This window comes from Marmota flaviventris, chromosome 13 (genome assembly GCF_047511675.1).
Source record: "Marmota flaviventris isolate mMarFla1 chromosome 13, mMarFla1.hap1, whole genome shotgun sequence".
Taxonomy (NCBI): domain Eukaryota; kingdom Metazoa; phylum Chordata; class Mammalia; order Rodentia; family Sciuridae; genus Marmota; species Marmota flaviventris.
Window position 1 is genome coordinate 19,213,773 of NC_092510.1, and position 23,697 is coordinate 19,237,469.

The 23,697-nt window shown below is 33.0% G+C and overlaps 1 protein-coding gene across 3 annotated transcripts in view; it reads right to left on the reverse strand.

The window, feature by feature from the left end:
• The window catches only part of Naa35 (N-alpha-acetyltransferase 35, NatC auxiliary subunit), a 118,839-nt gene that overhangs the window by 10,148 nt on the left and 84,994 nt on the right, over positions 1 to 23,697 (reverse strand). For all 3 annotated transcript variants that reach the window (XM_027920586.3, XM_071600502.1, XM_027920587.3), the window contains exons 12-16: positions 22,369 to 22,547; positions 15,100 to 15,159; positions 10,946 to 11,052; positions 2,141 to 2,207; positions 449 to 547 (exon numbers count right to left, since the gene is read on the reverse strand). In XM_027920586.3, the coding sequence (XP_027776387.1) occupies positions 449 to 547; positions 2,141 to 2,207; positions 10,946 to 11,052; positions 15,100 to 15,159; positions 22,369 to 22,547 (512 nt within the window). The remainder of the gene's footprint in view (positions 1 to 448; positions 548 to 2,140; positions 2,208 to 10,945; positions 11,053 to 15,099; positions 15,160 to 22,368; positions 22,548 to 23,697) is intronic.

The window sequence follows — 23,697 nt, forward strand, 5'->3', positions numbered from 1 at the left end:
TAAAATCTCATTACCCAAAGATCCTACTTTGAAATGCATTTTTAGTTAGATTTATATGCAAAGTTCTCATTTCACAAAGGTAACATTTACTTAAGTACTTCCTTAATTAAGAGACACCCATTTTAAATAACAAAATACAAATAGTTGACTTAAGGTCTTTACACATACTGTCAATAAATATCACTGCTCCCACAAAATAACTTAAAAATTAACAAATTTTTATTATGTCAACTTGCTATAAAATCATAGTTGTCTATAATATTTCAAAATTTATCCTCATTATCAAAGAAATAAATTGTTTATCAGCTTGGATTATTGTTGTTTCTTCCTAGAACCTTCATATAGTGAAAAATTAAATATATAAACTATTGTTCCAAAGAATTGTTTTTGAAAATCTAGGCAAAGTGTGAGAATTAATTTTTGAAAAAAAGGGCAACTTGGCTCTTACCTCATCCTGCAAGGTAGCAAATTCCTCAAGAATATGACCAAGCTTATCTCTCTGCCGAGCTCTGTTATGTCCATGGATCTGAATAAGACTACAAAATGGCTGTAATACACATATAATTTGTTAACAACCAATGTGGCATCTCCTTACACGAGAGAATCAACATTCCACGTTCTTAAAATCTGGCTTCAGGGGAAAAAATGCTGAGTATTTTAAGAATCATGCCTACACAGGTGCTAGTTTTTAAAGAATGTAACACCAGAATTTATCAATAACTAGAAAAAAGGATGAAATTATACTGTTATAGTGTGTTCATGTATGAGCATGAAACAACAAATCCCATCATTATGTATGACTATAATGCAGCAATTTAAAAAATGTGGGAAGAAAAAACAAAAGAAAAAAGTGGCTGCTGGTGAAACTTGTTTTCAAATGACAAAAATATCTTCCTTCAATCTTGAGATATCTTCCTGAAATTTCAAGAGGATAATTTCATTTGTTTATTTTATTCCAAAATCTAGCGTTCAAAGCTGAAGTTTCTGTACGACTTTAAATACAACAGAATACCTAACAATTATATGGTTTGAGTAATGGCCCATGTGTATAAACTGTAAGGTTTTTCTATTCTCCTTATATAGTGCTCTCATAAAATAACATTTCACTAATCATATGGTAGACATGTGTGGCAGAATGCTCTGATTTTAAAAATATGAGTAAGATCTCTGAAGAGTAAATTTTATATCTCCTCTGATCAACTACCCAAAGAGAGGTACAGAGGAGGTACAGGCTGAACATCTCTAATCTGAAAACTCAAAATCCAAAACTTTTTGAATGTTGACATGATGCTCAAAAAGTTTCAGATTTTGGAGCATTGTGGATTTTTAGATTAGGGATACTTATTAATTCATAAAGTCTATGGAAATATTCTAAAATCTGAAAAAATTCAAAAATAGAAACAATTCAGGTCCCAGGCATTTCAAATAAGAGATAGCAAACCTGAGTTAGCATCTTATTCTTTAAAGAGCAAGAAGTTTAAAAGCAATGTGCCTGATAAAATGTTAGTGATAAAAATTAAATCTGATCTTCTACCAATTTGTTCTTTTGCCACACCACATTGCATTGCTATACATATTTGTTAAACGAAATTAGGCCCCAAAGAGTTACCTGGTTGAGTTCTCTAAGAGATATGCTTATAAAATTAAATCTAAAAAATTGTTTTGAATAATTTAATCTACTACAAGGTTTGCATTTTTCCTAATTATCTGAGGCTTGGAAAAAAAGAGTTTATGACCTTGTCTAGATTAATTTTAATAAAATCCTGTTTTCACTAAGGTAGTATGCAGTATATAAGAATGTTGTAAATCTTATAAGGTCAAAAAAAGTAAATTTCTATGTTCATTTAAAACAAAAAAAATTAGGAACAAATGCCGTTTTCCCAGCTGGGAGCCTGTGGCCCCTCAGGTTGCAGTGAGAGGCCATCCTAGGCTTCCTCTGGATCTAACAACCAGACAAGAGGGCTACAGATTATAAAGTCAAGTGTTAATACTCAGGTGTTAAGAGGAGACAGCATTTTTAAAATTTATTCACTGAATGTGAAGAATATATAATAAAAATTCATAAATTAATAACATTAAAGGGCTTATGTCCCAAAATTTTTAGAGCATCCATCACAACAATCCAAATTATAGATCTTACCCGAACACAGTGAGTAACAAAGGAGTCAATACAGTCCTTAGCCTGGTGATTATTATATAGGCAGCATCTGTAAGAGAATATTCACATCATTAACATCAAACTATCTGGCTTAGATAAAAGAAGCAGTGATTACGGTGTGTGCTATTAACAGAGAGGGAGGGAAAAGTAGAAAACAGAACCAGAAAAATTACCAAGTTACAGAATGTTAGCATTAGATTAAGAAACATTTCACTATTACTATGTTGTGCAGATTAAGTGTATGGTATTTCCAATTTCTTTAGTTCTAAATTTGGACAATCTAAGTTCAATCTAATAAGATCAAACTAGCAAAGAGAAAAGGAAAAACCAAAGTCCCACTTTTCCACGAACCCACTTCAAAACCATATATTTTCCTACAACTGATATCCACATGGACTACGCTCCTGATAATAGCCACAAAGAAAACAGAGTCTCCCAATTCTTTCAAAATGTATCCCCATTTCCAACCACAGACTATAAATTTCCACCAATTCATCAATTCATCCCTCTGACACCTTATGTTCTGTCTTTACAAAGTAGTTTTCTTGCTGTGTTCCTTGTTTCAGTTAACAATTCTGATTAATACCTTCCTGGAGCAGTCTCCAAGGTACCTGTTTCTTGACCTTGAGGGAGCTGGAGGTTGAACAGATAGGAAGATTAAAAAAATATATATATTCTTACAGAGATCAGTGTTGACAACTTGCTATTCATTTTTACCACAAGTAAGCACTCTGCGAAGAGCCTCAAAATTAACAGCCATAATAATGTAACAGAAAATGACAGTGTACCTAGCAGACTAGAGAGGAAAAAAAAAAAAAGGAACAAGGAATTGATGGAATTAAAAAATACTGAAAGGTTCCTTATATCTTTAATATCAAAGTAAGAAAATTACTTAAGATGAAAATAAAGCACTTAAAACAACTTTCTGGATCTAAAAAATAATGATTTTCAAGTTTAAATATTCAGTAGATCTAGAAGACCTAGAATACCAAGATTTCTAAAAAAAAGAAAGAAAGAAAAAAGAAACAGATGAAGGCAATAATTAAGAATGTAATAACAGGGAAAAGGATCTGTTTGGGAGACTTTTATACCTTAATGACTGAATTCCAATACAATTAACAGAAAATCATACATGAATATTCTGGCAAAACTCCTGAATTCTTAAAGAGAAACTTAAGAAACAATGCTCCAGAAGGAAGTTTCAAAACACAGGAAAAAGAGAATCACATCAGCATTAGATTTTTTTTTTTTTTTTTCCTTTTCTTAATAAGGTGCTAGGGATTAAACCTACCCTGGGCTTGTGCATGCTAGGTAAGCAATCTACCCTGGAGCTACATTCTCAGCCCATAAGATTTCTTATCTGTTACCCCAGAATTTTAAAAACAGAAGAAAAAGAGCTATGGCTACCACACAATGAATTTTGCCATATAATCAATACTCATTATTCATGGTAGTTATGTTCTATAAAACTGCCAAGGACAATGAATTAGACTATTATCCCAGAGGAAACACTGGGTTAGGTATGTATGAGCCTCTGGTCACACTCTTATCATAAAGTAAACAATATATAGCTTTGGTTTATGCATATTTCTGTTTAAAGACACATTGAATTTATGGCCCAACAGCACTATAATACAGCATGTCTAAGTGAAGCTTATTTATACATGTATTTTCTCCATAAGGCATTTCATCACTTTCTTATGCTAAGGAAGGTTAGAAAGCATGCCACAATGGATGGGATCATTTTAAATAGTGAAAAAAACACAAAAGTCACAACCACATGGAAAATGTAGCAGTAAATAGAAGTGTTTATAGCATGTGATCTGAAACAAGAAAATAGAGTTGTCTATTGGACTTCAGAATGTGCTGCTCTGTATGTGTTCCCTGTCTGCACACATCTGTAAAGATGGTGAAAGCAGTGCAAATAAATTATGGGTTACAAATAAATTATAGTGAGTAGGTAAGTTTGCAAATATAGAATCCCAAACTATGAAGATCAACTACAATTTCATCTAAATGATAATTAATTAAAAGTGACAATATGTAATCAAAGAGCTAGAAGGACTATTAAAAAGAAAAGGTGAAATGCAAATTAAATGGATTAGATATTTTTTGGGGGGAGCAGGAGGGGATGGAGGAGGGTCCTGGAGATTGAACCCTGAGCGTCTTTCCATGCTTAAACATGTGTTCTACCACTGAGGTATATTCCCAGTTAGATACTATTTCACATACATCAAAAATGGTCAAAATTAAAAGTTTCATAATGCCAAAGCATATATTGTAAGAAAATGAGCACTCTACACACTGTTGCCCAGCATACAAATTGGTTGAATTACTTTGGAAAGTAATTTGGCCAAATAAAATTGCAGATGCACAGGCTTGATGATCCAGAATTCTACTTCTAAGTATATATTCTATATGCACAAAGAGATATTCAAAGATGTTCACTATAGCACAATTTTAATAATGATAAATTAGAAACAACAAAAAATATCTCATTGTAGACCAATGGAAAATAAACTAAAATATATTCAAAGGGTTTATTTTAGTTAATTCAAATAGGTTTGCATGGATCAACTTGGACAGGTATAAAAATCCCAACATGGAAAGAAAAAAACAGGTAGAAGAAAAATATATACAATGTGACAGAATTTAAAAACAGATAAAACTAGAGTATTGCTATGGACACACACATTTGCTGAAAGTACACAAGCATTCACAGGAAAGATACACATAAATTATCATATCATGGTAACCTCTAGACTGAAAAGCTAGGGAAAGGCAGAGATTTGAAATTTGAGTCAGCAGCTCCCAAAGTACAACCCCTATTTCCCCTGGTGGTGGGGTGGCCTTGAGACACTTGCAAGGGAGAATACAAGATCTAAGTACTATTAAGACCTTATCTGCTTTCTGCATTTATTCTCTCACAAGTATACAATGGAGTTTGCACAGGCTCATGGCATGTGATACCATAGCAGATGGAAAGCAGAAGCAGGAAAGATAATGCAGCTATTTTCTAATAAGAAACACGGAAGAGATTTGCAAAAATGTAAAAAACACTGCCACTTTTCTCATCAATTTTTCTTAGAATAAAGTGCTTTCCATAAAAATATTATGTTAATATGTACCAGATTGAGTATTATTTTTAAAATGAATTAGAAAATTTAAAGTATCATTTTAATTTCTAAAATAGTACCTTGTTAGTAGATACAACCAATATAAACAAAAGCTATCTGGTTCCTTAATTATATTTCTTAAGAATATAAAGGGGTCCTAAAACAAAGTTTGAAAATTCTTTTTTCTTTTTTTTTTTAGTTGTCAATGGATCTTTATTTAATTTATTTATTTATATGTGGTGCTGAGAATCAAACTTGGTGCCTCACAAAACACTAGGCAAGCGCTCTATCACTGAGCTACAACACTAGCCAGCCCTTAACAATTTAATTTAGTTCTTTATACCCAATCCCAGCCCTATACTGGGACTTCTCAGAAAGTTCTGCCCTCTGGGTTGCACATGGTTCACTCTTTCAGTTCACTCATGTACAAATATCACTACCTCCAAAATCAAGGAGCCAGCTAAGGAAGGTTTTCTTTCTTTCTTCGCCCCTTCCCCACCCCACTTTTTGTTGTTGTTATTACTGTTTTTGTACTAGGGACTGAACCACCCAGAGATACTGTGCGACATTATCTCCAGGACTGAACCACTCAGAGATACTGTGCAACATTATCTCCAGCCCTTCTTATTTTTTATTTTGAGACAAGGTCTCTAGTATTAAGTAGCCCAGGCTGCCTCTGAACTTGGGATCCTTTTGCCTTAGTTTCCCCAGTCACTGGTATTACAGATTGTGTACTAGGCCTGGCCCAGCAAAGAAGGATTCTTGATGAGTACCATCTTTCTGGCTTGCAGAGAACTATTAGCTGTCTTTTCTCTGTGTCTTCATATGGGATGGGGAAGTGCTAGCCCATGCCCTCTAAACCCTTTCTCTTTTTATAAAGACAATAATTTCATTATAAATGCTTTACCCTCTTGACTTCATCTAAACCTAATTAACTCCCAAATGCCCTATTTCCAAGTACCACCACACTGAAGGTGATGGTGGTAACACATGAGTTTTCAGGAGTCACAAGCATTTAGTCCAAAACAGCAGTATAACCACCTACAGAAAAGAAATATGTAGAAGAACTTTCAAATTAAGAAGAAAAAAAGAAACTTAATCAAAACTGGATCAAAACATAAAAATGTAAGAGAAAAGAAAATTACACAGTAAATAAGATTAGGAGAAAGAAAGAAAATGAAATAATCTATTTCAATGAATAGGTTGAATTCTACTTTTAACAGATTGAAGTAGTAAAAATTGAAAACAAAACCCAGTTGAAAACCATGTAAAAGAAACCCATTAAAATGATGATAGAAGATGATTTAAAGAAAAAGGAATGAACAATGAGATGCCAGACCTATTTTAAATAGAGAAGAGGGGCTGGGGCATGGCTCAATGTTGCCTGGCAGGTGTGAGGCACTGGGTTCAATTCTTAACACCACATATAAACAAACAAATAATTAGAATAAAGGTCCACTGACAACTAAAAACATATTTAAAAAAAAAAAAAAGAAGACAAAGTAGCAATAGCAATATTAACATGAAATAAGGTGGTACTTATGGTTGAAAGCACTAAACATGGTACAGGGACAGTGTATAACAATAAAAGGCACAACTGACAAGGTCAGCATAATAATTTAAAATCACATGCACCAGGGCTAGGGTGGTAGCTCAGTGGTAGAGAGCTTGCCTAGCAAACATGAGGCGCTGGGTTCAATCCTCAACACCACATAAAAATAAAATAAAGATATTGTATCTACAGACAACTTATATATATGTATATAAAAATCATATGCACCAAACAGCAGTTACAAGCATGAAGCAAAACAATTAAGAATACAAGGAGAACTCTATAAATTTTGGTAATTTGTTTTATTTGAAAGTGTATGTGCGTGTATATAATGTATGCATACCCTATGTTGTTTGGAATTAGGTAGATAAAAACTGCATAACAAACTCAATCAAACTTTGCATTCTAAGACAAAATTTTCTTTTCTTATATGTGTAATAGACATTAAAATCAGGCATGCACTCAATCATACAATAAATAAAGTCAACTAGATTTTATAACTGGGTAAAATCAGAAAAAACAAAACATTAACCCAAAAGTTTTTACTTGAAAATTAAATATACTTAAAAGTGACTCTTGGATTACATAAAAGGAAAAACAAAAATGTTATAATATCTGTAGAAAGATATCAATACAAATATTACTTCCTACTGAAATAAGTTGAATCATAAACAAAATAATCAATCTTAAATATCTCATTATTAAAAAAATAACTACTTTAAAAGAAAGATGTAAAAAGTAACAATGACAACTATTACAAAAGCAAAAGATTATTTCCATTAACATGATGTTCAAGTTTGCTATGACCACTGTATATTTGATTTTGTTTTAGCATCTAGAAAACAAAGAAACAAAATGAAATAACTAATGTACAGTATAAAATAAAGGATGAAATTATCTCGTAGGAAAGAAATTTCAATTATCACAACAGCAACAGCAGTCAATAGCAAAAAAGAAAAGGAGGAAAAAATCCTAGGTACTACCTAGGATTTATCAAGAAACACATAGGATCCACATGAAGAAAACAAATGAAAATAATACTATGCCATTTGATTGTAAGATTTAATAGCATAAAAATGAGAACTCTTAAAATTAATATTTAATTCCAATAAGAATTCTAGGTTTTTAAAAAGCCTGCACAAAATTATCCTTAACATTTTTATGGAAGAATAAAAATACCAAACAAGTACCAAAAGAGTCCTGAAAAAGAATTAGTGCAGGAATATATAACAGATATTAAACCTTCAGAGAAAGGCACGATTGTTTTTTTCAAAGAATATATCACTGGAACTTAAATAAATCCCAATATGTAAGGTATTTAGAAGTAATATAAAGATATCATTATAACAAGAGTAGAAAAATGGTTTCTGCTTCACTCAAAGGGCTATCAAGCATGCAATAAAGTTGCACTTCTATTTTCATTTCTACTACAGGAAAATATTTCAGAAGGATAATAAAAACCAGAAAAATCTTTGGAAGAAGATTTAAGTGCTGAAAAGGATAACCTATGAGTTGAGGAGAATTATTTACCTCAACAACAAAAAAAGCAGACAAAAATGGCCATACAGAAAGTAGAAGTTTTGATGTGGTAAAATAGATTAAGGAAAAAAAAAAATCCATAATGCCTATCAGGGGATAATAAAAAGAATTAACTTCCTATAATATACAAAGAACTCTTAGAAATATGCCAAAAAATAAATTACTTAACAAAGCTAATGGGCAAACTTTAAGCAACTTATTAAAAAATTGGAAGTACCAATAAATAGTATACCTGAGCTCAAATTACTCAACACACAGAAAAAAATTAAAAGTAATGATTAATACCTTCTGCTGTTCATGATGTATATGGAAAGTATACTTTTTCATACTGCTGGTAGGAATAGAAATTGTTACAATCTTTTTAAAAAAGAAATTCTGGAAATATCTGTTAAAATTAAAACTACACAGGTTTCTTCACCCAGTAACCCTATTCCCTTAGACTATATTCATTTTATGAAATATCTGGGAGCCATTAAAAAAATTTGTTATATCTACATCAGGTAATTTGGGATGCAAGGCTACCATGTATCTCTCTTTTTCTCTCTCCATTTTTTTGTTTTTTGCATTATTGGGTATTAAGTCCAGGGGCGCTCTCCCACTGAACTACATCCTCAGCCCTTTTTAGTTTATATTTTGAGACAGAGTCTTGCTAAATTGCCCAGGCTGGCTTCAAACTTGCAATTCTCCTGCCTCAGCTTCCCAAGTAGCTGGGTTTATAGATGAACATCACCATGCCCAGCTATCACTTATCTTTAAGTGGAATAAAAATAAAGGAGGGGAGTGTGGCAGGGTGAGGGAGAAGTGATGGGGAGGAATACTGGCTAAATTATACTGTTATATTGAAGTGCATGTACAAATACGTTAACATCACCCATTACGTACAACTATAATGCAGCAATAAAAAAGGTGGAGGAAAAAAATTTTTTTAAAGTAAGGTTTTTAGATTTAAAAGATTTTAAAAAGCAATCCACAAAAACTTAAAATATAATGACAAAAACAGTCTAATGATAGTTCCTCACTGCTCACAAAATAAAAACCAAACCTTACCAGAACCTTCAAGAGTCACTCATATCTTATTCCAAATTCCCTTATCACCTACCTCCCATTCATTTGTTCAACAAGTATTTACTGTATGCTTACTACATGCCAGACACCATTCTAGCATTTATGACACATCAGTGAAAACATCTGGATATTTTAATAGAATAGCCAAAAATACCTGCCTTGCGTTTGTGGAGTTTATATTCTAACTGGGGGAATAGAGAGAAAGAAAAATAGAAAACAAACATAATAAAAAGTTAATTATAAAGCATAAAAAAATTTTATAGAAAACAGAAATGGATTGGAGGTGGAGATTCCAATTTTTAAACAGCTCTCACTGAGGTGACACTCCAGGATTGAAGTTTGACATCTGGGTGTCAACCAAGGGGTTTTCTAAGAGTCACTCATACCTTATTTCTAAGGAAAATGCCCCCTCCTACCCTCCACCCTCTGCAAAGACTTGAGAGTAAAAGAGTTCCCACATGTTCCAAGAATAGCAAGGAGGCCAGTAAGGGAGGGGAGGAGAGAAAGTCAGAGAACTGGCAGGAAAGACCTAGACGTAAGCACACCAAATCTTATAGGCCCAATCATAAGGATCATCGCTTTTATTTCAAATGAAACGGCAATGTAACCAACACTGTATATCCTTCCAGGGACAGTCCTTACCAATGGGAATAGGGGCTAAATTCTCAAGCTCCCTTATCCCTGAGAAGGACAACTCTGAGGTTTTCAACCACACTGTTTTTCAAAGGCCCCTACAGTACTAAACCAAAGTTACTATCTATGGAGTGCACTTGATGATTCCACTTGTTCACAACCCTGCCAGCTTTTCCTGGGATTATTTCCTAAAATACATTCACATAAATCTTAGTCTCAGGGTCTGTTTCCAGGGAATCCAACCTAAGACAATAAGCTACCAGAGTTTCACATAATATTGGCATAATTTATTCAAAAAATTGCTGGTAAGAAGGCTGAACTACTAATTGTTCTTAAAATATATTTCATACTCTCATGCCTCTGCAGATGCTGGGCTTTTGTTGTTGTTAAGAAATAAAAATGACTCAGTTCCTCTCTCCCCATCAGAAAAGCCCTCCTCATTTCTTAAAACGTGAACTCAAATGATGATTTTTTTTCCTACAAGCCATCCTTTCCCAGTTTCTTATGACAACATGTTTCCAGAACAATGACTACGAGATAATCATTTAAAGATCAATTATCTACTTTTAATTTTTATCTAGACTCAGATCAAAAAGAGATATCTTATTTTTATAATTACTTCCCAAAGTCTATAACAGTGCCTTGCACAAACAGTCCAAGACAAATTACTGAATAACTCCTGTTGTCAACATCATAATAACCTTAATTTTAATTTAAACAGTATGTGGCAGAGATGAGTTTATTTTAACAAGATTTGAGTTATTTTTATATAGAGACTACATTCCAAACTATTTTTATATTTTGTCTGTAAAGAAGGAGTGCAGAGAACTTTGACTTTTTTTAAAAAAATACATACATTATAAATTGTCTTATAACACTTACTTGGGGGAAAGCACCGGAGGACTGACAAAAGACCGAAGTGCATCTTTCACCATATCTTGCATGAGATGAGTTCCAAAGACCTTTTTATTATCCACGAGGAATGTGGTCTTAAAATAAATTTTATATGTATTAGTAATGCTGCCAAACAAGTTGACATTACTGAGACATAAGAATATTACCTTTAAATACTACAAAATACAAGCAATTAAAATATAAAAATTGGTGGAAAACTTTTATAAATCACTGAATCCACAGTGAGTATTGTTGACAGTACTAAGGATATGTCAAATGAACCCATACATGAGGGCTCCATAAGTTACAAAATATTTAATGGCTAAAAATATTAAGTTATTTGATCACTTTTTTGAGGCACTGGTGATCAAATCCAGGGCCATACACATGCTAAAAATGCTAATACACACAAACTTTGTAAAAATAAAAAAACATATATTTATAAGTTTGTGTTTAATTTCCTTCCATTAATAATCTCAGTGTTTTAATGTTTAATATACCAGAACTTCTTTAATTTCCTAATACTCATTTTATTTTTAATTTACATAAATTAAAGTTCATACGTTGTACAGTTCTAGAATTCACAAATGCATAGTTGTTTAGTTTTACAATCAAGGTACAGAACAATTACATCATATCCCAAATATTCCCTCATGTGATCCCTTTGAAATCAAGACCTCATCCCATCCCAAATCCCTAGTAACCACTGATCTATTCTCCAACTCCATTGTTTCATCATTTCTAAAATGTCAGTAAGATTAAATCAGGATGTCTCTGAAACTGGCTTCTTTGATGCCAATGAGGTTCATCTCCATTAGTGAGTGTATCAATACTTTATTCCTTTGTATTTCTGAGCAGTATTCCACTGTGTGTATTTACCACAGTATCTTTATCCATTGCCCAGCTTAAGAACATTTGCATTGTCTCTGTTATTGATGTTCAAAAACAAAATAGCTCTAAACAGCGGTTTTTGGGAGAATGTCAGATTTCACTTCTCTTAGGGAATCAACTAGGACTTTGCATGCTTAATTTTATAAGAATCTGATGAACTGTTTTCCAAGTAGCTAAACCACTTCACATTTCCAACACCAATGTACCCTTGTGCCAGCACTTGTTATGGTCGAATTTTTTTTTTTTATATTAAGATAATGTAAAAGGTGGGTAGTATTTCACTGTGATTTAATTTGTATTTCCTTAACACTAATGATGTTGAATATCTTTTCATACTGAATTTCAAATTTTTCACTCATTTTTAGAATTAGGTTGTCTGTTTTCTTATGCTAAGCTTATTAAGAGTTCTTTTATGTGTTCTAGATACAATCCTTTGTCAGACATGATTTTCTACTACTCTGTATCATCTCATTTTTCATTTTCATTTTTTAACAGTATCTTGTATAGTAAAAAAGTTTTTAATTCTTCATCAATTATGCTTCTGATGTCATATCTCAGAACTGTTGTTCTCCCCACACAAAGATTTTCTCCTATCCTTCCTCTATATCTATCTATCTATCAATCAGAGTACTAGAGTACTAGGTATTGAACCCAGGGGTGCTACACCACAAAGCTATATCTCCACCCTCTTTTACTTTTTTTAAATTTTGAGACAAGATCTTGATAAATTGCTTAGGGCTTCAATACACAGCTAAGACTGTCCTTGCTATTCTCCTGCCTCAGCCTCCTAGGTTGCTCACCACCCCTTGCAACACTGTGAGACAGGGTCTTGCTAAGTTGCTGAGGCCTGCCTCAAACTGAATCTCCTCCAGCCTTAGCCTCCAAGATGCTGGGATTACAGGTATGGTGGGTTGATGCATGTGTGAGATTACAAAATGGGATTACAAGATGCTATGATGCTTGACTCTATCCTTTCTTTTAAAAATTTTATAGCTTTGGGTTTTATATTTAGGTTTTTGATGTATTTTATGTTATTTTTTATGACTGTCCAAAGTGTTCTTTTTCCATTTTTGTTGAAAAGGCCATAACTTCTCCACTGAATTACCATTGTACCTTTGTCAAAAATTAATTAATCATATTACTGATCAATTACTTGACCACAGTAGTCAATCAATAAAGGATTATGTACTACGAAACTATATAATAAGGAGCAATTTTTTAAAAAGAGGACTTTTTAAAAAGAGAACTTTCCCCTAGCTTCCACACAAAAAAGTTATTTCTATCATTTTGTCAATATTACATTTCTAGTCACATAGAGTAAGTTCTCCCATTTTCTTTTGTTTTTTTCCTTTTGAATTTTTCTTTTTGTTGTTCTAGTTCTTTGCCTTTCCATATAAATTTTAAAATCAGATTCTTGAAAGCTACAAACATTTGTGCTGTAATTTTGACTGAGACTGCTCCGAGTTTATAGATCAATTTGGGGATCACACTAAAATATCAGTCTTGCGCTGGGGATGTAGGTTGATGCATGTGTGAGGCCCTGGGTTTGATCCCCAGTACCTTACACACACATACACACAGTTGTTATACTCCATAAACACATTTATTTCTCCATTTTTTTTTAAGTTCTTGGATTTCTTTGAACAGTGTGTTATAATTTCTCAGCATGCAGGAATAGGATTTTATATATATATTTGACCTCATAGAATATGATTTCATTAAACTCAGCCATCAGTTCTAGAAAATTCTTTATAGATTCTTTGGCATTATACATAGAAAAGTCCTATTGTGTAGATAGACACTATGATTTCTTCCTTTCTAATCTGTGTGCCTTTTTTTCCCCTTGTCTTATTACATTGGCTCAGGAGGAAAACAATAGTCTTATACATTAAGTATAATGTTAGATGTAGGTTTTTTTGTATATGCTCTTTATCAAGTTCTCTTCTATTCCTAGTTTTGCTCAGTTTTCAATAATAAATGTATGCTGAATCCTGTCAAATGCTTTAAAGACTAGATTGTATGGTGAATTACACTTACTTTCAAACACTGAATCAGCCTTGCATTTCTGGTATAAAACTCCATTTGGTCATGATCTAATTATCTCTTTTTATGTACTTCTGGATAAATTTGCTAATATTTTGTTGAAGATTTCTTTTTTGTCTGTGTTCACACACACAAAAAATGGTCTATAGCTTTATTGTTTGAAATGTTTGGTTTTAGTGCTAAGTTAATGCTGGCCTCATGTATTGATTGTTCTTGTCTCTTCTATTTTCTGTAAGGGACTATATAAAATTGGCCTGGGTCTTCACTGGTGAATGTTTTTTTTTTTAATCTGTGAATTCAATCTGTTCAATAGACAAAGGATTATTCAAATTATCTATATCTTCTTGAATGAGTTTTGGTAGTGTTTCTGAAGAGAGACATTTTATCTAAGTTTTGGAATTATGGACTAAGAGTTATGTATAATATTCCCATATTATTCTTTTAATGTGCAAAGTGTCTACAGTGATATCACCTCTCATTCCTGATGTTAATCATTTTGTGTCTTTTCTCTTTTCCTTATTATTCTATCTAGTTAAAGGTTCATCAACCTTATTGATATTTTTTCAAAGAATCTGCTTTTGATTGCATTGGTTTTCTCAACTGTTTTTGTATTTCAGATTTTACTGATTCTTGTTCTTACCTTTGTTACTTTCTTCCTTCCACTTGCTGTAATTTGTTCCTTTTCTAGTTTCTTAAAGTGAAAACTTAAATCACTAACACCAGATCTCTTTTTTCTTAACATTTAATGCTACAAATTTCCAATGAAAATTGCTTAACTTGTATCCTACAGATTTTGAGGCTATATTTTTATTTTCATTTAGTTCCAAATATTTTAATTTCTCTTACAACTTTGTCTTTGACCTATGAGTTATTTACAAGTGTGTTGCTTAATTTCTAAATATTTGGAGATCTTTCTAGATATTTCCTCTTACTCATTACTACTTTAGTACTTCTAAAATGGTCAGAAAGTTGTTTTTGTATGATTTCCACATATTAAAATTTTAAAATTATTTCAGGCTTGTTTTATGCCCAGCATGTGATTTTTGATTAGTATCTAATAATCTAAGTCAATAATTCTATTAAAAAATATAATGCTAACTGTGGAATATCCTTTTAAAGCATCTTCCTTTGGTTTATCAGTCAATAAAACAATCAATACATATAATTTAATGTTTAATATAGTTATTTTGAAACTAAATGAAACTTACTTGTAACAAAGATCTTGAAAGAACACAAGGTGATTGTTCACTAAATTCACAGAAAAAGTCCTAGTAGACAGAGAAAAAGCAAAGTTATTAACAGATTAAGTAAAAGAAGAAAATGAGGTCCATAAAGCACAATTTTTGAAAATGACCAACTACTACAGTTAAAATATGGGAAGTAGCCAAAGGCCATTTCCATACAAATTGCCTAATTATATCAAAGTGACAATGGATAATTTTAGAGACTAAAATATTTTTTAGAGAATTGACTAATAATAGAATCATGTGGACACCAATATTAAATTTCTACACCATGAAAATAATATAAATAACAACAGTAAGTAATGGTAGAACTTTAGTTCCTGCTTCAACTGGATTCTTATTACTCTTTCTGACTTGGAGGAATGATCAAAAGACATGGGTTTATATACAGAGAAAAAAATATGAGAAAATACACCGTAATATTAACAACTATAGATTATGGGATGGGGATGGTAATTATTTTCATATTGCTCTGCATCTTCCAGATTTTATAGTTAAAATGTATATATCTTAAGTCTTGATTTGGGAATTGTTAGATATAGGTATTTGGATTTGGGAAAACTTATGGCACTACTGTAGGGTAACAGTGAAATAAAAGAATGGACTTTTCTGAGTTTCCTCCTCTTTGGTCACACAATAGTCTGACCTGTAGGCTGAAAGTTTAATTCTAGACAACCCTTTTTTTCTCAATTTATAACATTTTGTTCCTCAGAATCTTATCATTGCTGATTCTGCGATTACTACATATATTGCAAAAACTATATCTCTACCACATAACTTTAATCTCTATCCTGTCAACATCAATGATCTCTATTAAAATATTCAAAAGCACCTTGAATTCTATTTAACTAAGACTCTTTCTTCTTGTCCTAAAAAGTCCCCAATTTCAATGAATGGCAAAAGAATGCACCTAAACTTATAAGTAAGAAGCCTAAAGATCTTCCTGAGAGCTTTCTCGTGTCCCATATTTTAATTTTCCACCAATATTCTATCAATTTCAGCTGACACATGGCTCCCTTAACCTCACACTATCTGCCTACCATCCTTACATTAGCACTACCATCTTTAAATTAGCAGTTTCTTAGACTATAGTAATGGTTTCTTAATTTATTTTCCCATGTTTACACTAGTTGCCTTTTAATCTCGTCTTTATGATACAGCCACTGCATCACCGCAAATTAATTCAATTATACTACTACTATCCAACCTATAATGATCATAAATCTCTAATAGATTTGCTCCATGATAAAAACCAAAATCTTGAAGGTGGCTTAAATAGCCATGCTTGGCCTGCTTACCTCTCCAACCTCACCAAATCCCCAACTCCTCCATCAATTATACTCCAGGCTACCAGCTTTCTTTCAGTTTTCTGATTGTACCATCCTGAGGGGAGAAACATTCAGCTTCCTTCACCAGGAACTGTCCTTCACCCTCACCATCCTAACATATATAAAACTTCCAAATATTAGTTTTACCTTTACTTCCTTGATCACCTAGATCAGTTCCTTCATTACATATGTTCATTTCTTTCAGACCTCTATCTGGTTTGTAATTCTATAATTACAAACAAAATCACACAAAATATACACAAATCTGTATGATTATCTGACTGAATTCTCTCTTACTCTAGGCTGTAAGCCTTATGACAACTTAGATGATATGTTTTTGCTCCTCAAGGTATACAAGCTCTAGCACAAAGAAAATATCCAAAGATATCTGGTGAACTAATGAATGTCTTATGCTTGTTTTCATAGTTTTATCAGTATGCCATTTATGCATTTCTCTTCGTTCTCTTTCATTCCTGTGCTAGGGAGTGAACCTGGGCCTCACACATGCGCTACCACTGAGCTATGCCTCTGGCCTCCATTTCTAAATTTCTTACAGCTAGCACATATCCCGAACAGAACACAATCCATAAAGTCTATTACTTACTACATTTAAATAAGGCACTCTTCCTAATTATTCCATAGCTTCCAAAAGTTTCATACTCTGGGTTCCTAATATTTGGGTTTCTCTTCACTAATTTCTCTACCCTCCTTCCTGCCATTGTGTTTTTCTATATTTATGCAAAATATCAGAAACACTGAAAATACAGAAAAATGCAAAGAATAAACTATCTTCCAATATTCAAAATAGTCAGTGTTAACATTTTGGTATTTGATATTATCTTTTTTTCTTTTTTTGCTACTGGGGATTGAATCCAGGGGCACTTAACCACTGAGCCACATCCTCAGTCCTTTTTTATAGTTTATATTGGAACAGGGTCTCACTAACTTGCTTAGGACCTTGCTAAGTTGCTGAGGCTGGGTCTGAACTCACAATCCTCTTGCCTTGGCCTCCCGAGCCACTTGGATTACAGGTGCACATTAATGCACAGGGCGCTAATGTTTTTTAAACTGAATTTGTCTTCATCTCTGAAAATATTCTTTTTGCCTGAGAGAACCTATAAGTGGATATATATCCTTAAGCAGAACGTTCATAAATATAAACATTTTTCCAAGTCAATATTTCAAAAAAAAATTTTAAGGGTTGTATGGCATTCTACACATACCATAGAATGGATTAGATCATAATTGGGCATTGGGTTTCTGGTTTTTCAAATTACAATAATTTAACAAATACATTTTTAATGCATCTTTGCACCCATCTCAAATCATTTTATACTGAATTTCTAGATAGAAAGTTGCTGGGTCAGAGAATCCACAGTTAAAGATCTTGGAGATATAGGAGTGTAGGAAGATAACTATTTCCCTTTCTCAACATTAAATATTATAATTTATTTTATGTGTATGGTATTGGGAATTGAACTCAGGGTGCTCTATCACTAAGCTACATACCCAGACATTTTATTTTGAGACATGGTCTAAGTTGCCCAGGTAGCCCTTGAAATCCTTTTGCCTCAGTCTACTGAGAATCTGGAATTATAGGTGTGTACCATCACATCCAGTCACTTTCCAATCTAGTTTATCTTATTTATACATAAGCACTCTTTATAATTTGGCATTTTATTCTAATAGTAATAGCAATAGGTTTCTGAGACAGATCTAGACTACTTGGTCCCTTTATCCTCTCTTAACTTTTCCTGTCCTCTTGGTCTCTGCCATACTTTCCCTCCTACCACCTATATTTCTCTCTCAAATTTCCTGGGATACATGGTCTCCCTTACTACACTCTCTTCAACATCCAGTACTAGCAGTCCGGTTCTGACTCTCTAGCTTCCATCTATTATGGTATGCCTTTATGCTACCATCCCCCTGACAAAGCGATCCATAATTTTTCTGCCAGATATCTAGGACCAACGAGAGCCTGTCTGGGTTGAACAAAATATTAAGAGCTACTCTGATGTGCCTCTGGTGTTAAAGCGTCAGAGTAAAAAGGAGAATGGAAGGTATAAGGATGGGTAGAAGCTGAATCAATAATCACTAAATTTTAGTGTATATGAGTAACGGTAAGAACTATGGGAAAACCACTAATACTATAACAATTATGGATATTAGAGATGCAAGTATAAAGAAAATGAAATATTTGGTTTATCTATAATTGTATCTATTGTAGTTTATGTAGACTGCTTGCTATGTCCACTAAATTTCATGTACTACAAAGATAAAATATAAATGTGTGAAAATAATTATTATTGTAGGTTTTATTTGATCTTTCTAAACTAACCAGCCAAGTATCTGGCTCAAGGTTCTCATTATCATTCACCTGAATTACTGTTATTAGCCTACTAAGACAAAGGGGAACTTTGACTTGTATCATTTCAATGTTGAAGAACATACAATTGAAAGACAACATCATCTGGGTTTTGTAATTTTTGCTTCACCTTACCAATACGTATTCAACTTCTCAACTCATAACTCAACATGAAGCCATTCAGAATGCCTTTTTTTCTGATCTGACAACCTGTGACTATGTTGCTCAAACTCCCAGAAAAGTCCTTTCTTCTACTTTTTCATTATCAAATCCTATTCATTTCTCAAGACTCAGATAAAATTCCAACTCTTAAATTATATTTCCATAGTCCAACTTACACTGATTTTTCCCCCTTTAAAAATTCTACTGTACATATTCAGATGACATAGGTGTATGTGTACTAGGTTCATCTCCCTAACTAAAGGGGAAAGGTGGAAAAACAGAACCTGGGGCTGGGGTTGTAGCTCAGTGCTTGCCTAACACACGTGAGTTACTGAGTTGGATCATCAGCACCTCATAAAAGTAAATAAAATAAAGGTATTGTGTCCATCTACAACTAAAACTACATCTAAACTAAAACTCCCAAATGTCACTTCAGACTTCCTTTGTAAACTTTAGAGAAAGTCCAATTATTATGTTCTTTTCATATTAATCTAGTTTTAAATTATTTCTGATCCACTAACTATAAATGAAATTCCAAATCTAGACATTTTCATTACCTATGAAAACTTGTATATACACCTATGAAAACTTGTATATACAATAATAATCACTATCAAGGATATAGCCAAAACAACAGTAACTGAATATGATTTAAAACAGAATTAAAAGTTTTGCTATAGGCTGAGCCAGAAAAGTACCAGATCAAGAAGCAGTCACTGAAAACAAAGGGACTTACAAAACCAAAAGACTAGAAACAGCTATGATAGCAGATCAGATTCAGGAAGGTGATCAGGAGCCAAAAGGCCAAAACTGGAGAAAAGTGTGTACAGTAGACAACAGATGAAGGAATGGGTCATAGACAAAAAAAAAAAAAAAAAAAAAGAGCCAAGGTTATTTACATGGAAAGGCAAGAGATTAGTCAAATAGAGGTTCTCTAATTCATTTAAAGCTGAGAATCTGCTATGTCCAAGCAAAATAGATTTAAGACACCAGCTCCAATAAAATCTTGATGGAAAAAGACTCTATACTAACAGATTAGGATAAAGAATCATAAAAATGGAAATACTTAATTGGCAATGGGTGGGAAAGATTTTAACAACTCTGTTTATCTTTGCTTTGTTCTGCAATACTTGTTAATGAATAAAACTAATAAATCTTTTTCCTTTAATGTTCTATGATGAATATATATTAAACAGAACAACAAAAACCGGATAGTAGAGTAAAAACATTTCCCTCATCTACTGCTTAGCCTTCATATGCACAGTCAAAAGTACTTAGTGATGTGGGTCAGACAGAAAATATGTTAGAAGTCTATGCAAAGGCTGCTATTAACCATTCCCTATTTCTCAACCAGCTCAAAATGTCTATTTAGGAATCTACACAATCATGTTCTTTAATAAGAAATCCTGAAGCTTATATAAAAACACCCAAAAGATTACTGACAATGCCTCAGCTACTTACTGTATTTAGAACCAATGTGAATTCCCTGAACTGCCTGAAAGAGACCATGGTCTTCTCTGAGGGTTTGGTGAAAATGACTGGCACAATGACAGCCTACTTAGCCTTCAATATTAGCCTACCAAAACCCAAGTCAGCCCTATTGCTTATTTCATTAAAAAAAAAAAGGAAAAAAGAAAGAAGAGAAAAAAGCCATTTGTCTACCAAGAACAGAACAGTACTAGTAATACAACAACATACATTAAGAACATGTTATCGGGGCTGGGGATGTGGCTCAAGTGGTAGCGCGCTCGCCTGGCATGCGTGCGGCCTGGGTTCGATCCTCAGCACCACATACAAACAAAGATGCTGTGTCCGCCGAAAACTAAAAAATAAATATTAAAAAAATTCTCTCTCTCTCTCTCTCTTATCTCATCTCTCTCTCTTTAAAAAAAAAAAAAGAACATGTTATCTTCTGGGGTATAAAATAGGTTGTTTACACTGCAAAATGTTATAATTAATCTGTTAGACACAATAGATAACAATTAGGATCAGAAAAGTAGATGCAGCAGAAAGAACAGCTCTACTCTAATTCCAAATACGCTGCTATCATCATCTAATTTGGTTACAACTCTCCTGAATCAGCTTGCTTAGATGCAAAATGTCAGTTTATGTCTATGATTTCTTTTATTTTAAAATCCCATGATTCTCAGAATCAGGGAAAACTACTAAAAGTAAAGCAAGCACAAGAGAATTTTGTTTTGTTTTGTTTTATGTTTTGCTACAACAGAAGGTAATGAAAGTATAAATACTGAAGTTTCGCTAAGGAATGAAGACTTATGCTAGGCTTTAATGACAAAAAAAAAAAAAAATAATGCATGAGACAATAAAGGTTTTACAAGAATGAATGGAAATAAGAGCAAAAATCTTTATTGAGCATCAACTGTATCCCAGAAACTGCTGCCCAGTACTGGGAATATAAACTAGATTCTTGTGATCTCAAGGAAAACAGGTACAGTGGCAACCTGTAACCAAAAGGAAGGATTTACAGATGACATAGGGCTAGTAATTACGTACCTGAGCATGCAAAATAACAAACAGCCAAAAATGCCTGTCTATGCATAGTCACACAACACATCTTAGTATGCTTATGTCCCAAGAATCAGTATTCTCTGGTATATTTTCTACCTTTTTCAAATCTTAAATATGTCACTGTACCCTTACCAACTAAAAAGTTCCATCCCTGAATGTTTTAATATTCTCAAATACACCCTGTTTTTCTATATCCTAACACAAAAAGGCTTAATCACAAAATATGGTAGCTTTAAAATGTCCATATTCTTTCAGCCAAAAAGTTCATTTTTTAGGAATTTACCTTAAGGGGGAATGAAACACACTGTATAAAGATTTACCTACAAATATGTTTACCATTGTATTGTTTAAAACAATGAAAACTACCTAAACGTAAAATTAATATGGATTGAAAAAATCTATAAGCATACAATGGAATAACACATCATTAAAATAATATAAATGCACGTTTATTTGTTGATATGAAAAGGAAAGTGTCCATGAAATAAAGATTAGTGATAAAAAAAAAAACAGGTTATCTAACACCATAATCCTATTTTTATTATATAAAAATATATACATATATACACACACACACACACACTTTTACAAGAAAGGTTTTGAATCCCATTCTTAAACTGTAGGTGAATTACCTACCCTCTAAACTTTAGCTTCTGAATCTATACAATGGACAATATAAAATCCTCATGAAGATTAAATATTATATATGTATATGTATTCCCTCCCCACAACTTAATTATCTTATCAGGGAAAACAGGTAAGCACTATTATTTACCCTTGGACAATCAGACTCTGAAAAGTGATGTTATTAAACCAAAGTTATATTGCAGAATAGAGATTAGTACTTACCAGAATACAATGTAAATTTGTTAAATTCACAACCTCACAGACAGTTTTTATTCTATCTATTAATCTTGTAAAATAGTTGACCATTTCTTCCCTTTTAATTATTTTTGCATATCGAGGGAAGGTGGGTGGAAGTAGCCGCTGGTTAACAAGGGGCTCAAAACCCATCATAATCGGATGATCTAAAAAGAAGAAAAGAAAAAGAGTTTCAATGTTTCTCTGAATTTTAAACTGCAAATGCATAAATATAAAAAGGAAAATGCCTATTCTAAAGGCACCTCCAAATTCTAACCACAAAATCTTATAAATGGATTTTACAATTTATAATTAATTTAAACACAGTTCCCTGCCCCCCCTTAAATGAGATAAACAGACTTAATAACTTCAAAATTGTCCTTTCTACCTACATGGTAGTGGCTGTGGTGATGCAAGGGATTTCCATCAAAATGAACTCCAAGCCAAGAATGGGACTGTGAAGAAAGGTAAATGGGAGCACAAAAACGTCTAGGCTTTACTTTGCTCAACTACTAAGCAACAGGATCAATTGAAATTTAGCTATGTAATAATCCAGAACAGAAGAGCAGCTATCTCAGGCCTCAAGAATCCTTGAATGCATTTCGTACAGAGGTATAATCACATAAGTCCAGGATGTTTTAAGAAAATATTATAAGAGACCTAAGGGCGAGTTCTTTTCTCCCATTCTCTGTTCACTGGTGATTTTGCTTCTCACACACAGTTCCAAATCATGTTTTTCTCAACATGAAATCTAAAATGAGGATGTAAGTCTCAGAAGCAAGAAAGGATTATGAATTTTGGAATCAAAGTTCTCCTGCTGGCTATAACCTAAGAATAAATACAATTTTAGATGTCAATGAAAAAAAACTAAAGCTGAACAAGTACATTATTAAGAATTCAAAACAAATTATCGAACCTTTAGAAGATAGAAAGAAAGTATTTTCTCCTCTGTAGTTATACGAATTTGATTTTAGAACAATGAAAGGGAATCAGCCCAAAGCAGTGGTGCATACCTATAACTCCAGCTACTCAGGAGGCTGAGGCGGGAGGATCACAAGTTCCTGGTCATGTTGGGCAATTTAGCACAATCTTGTTTCTGAATAAAATATGAATAGTGGGGAGTATCTCTGGGGTAGAGTGCCCTGGGTTCAATCCCTAGTAGCAAAAAAAAAAATGTTTGTTGTAAACAAGGATGTTGGTTTTGTTGGTTCGGGACTTGACAGCTCTGTGGCTCTTGGACAAGCCTATCAAGGTTCGATAATTTGTCTATGAATAAACTGACAGATTAACAGGAGGGGAACATGTTTGTTATGTACT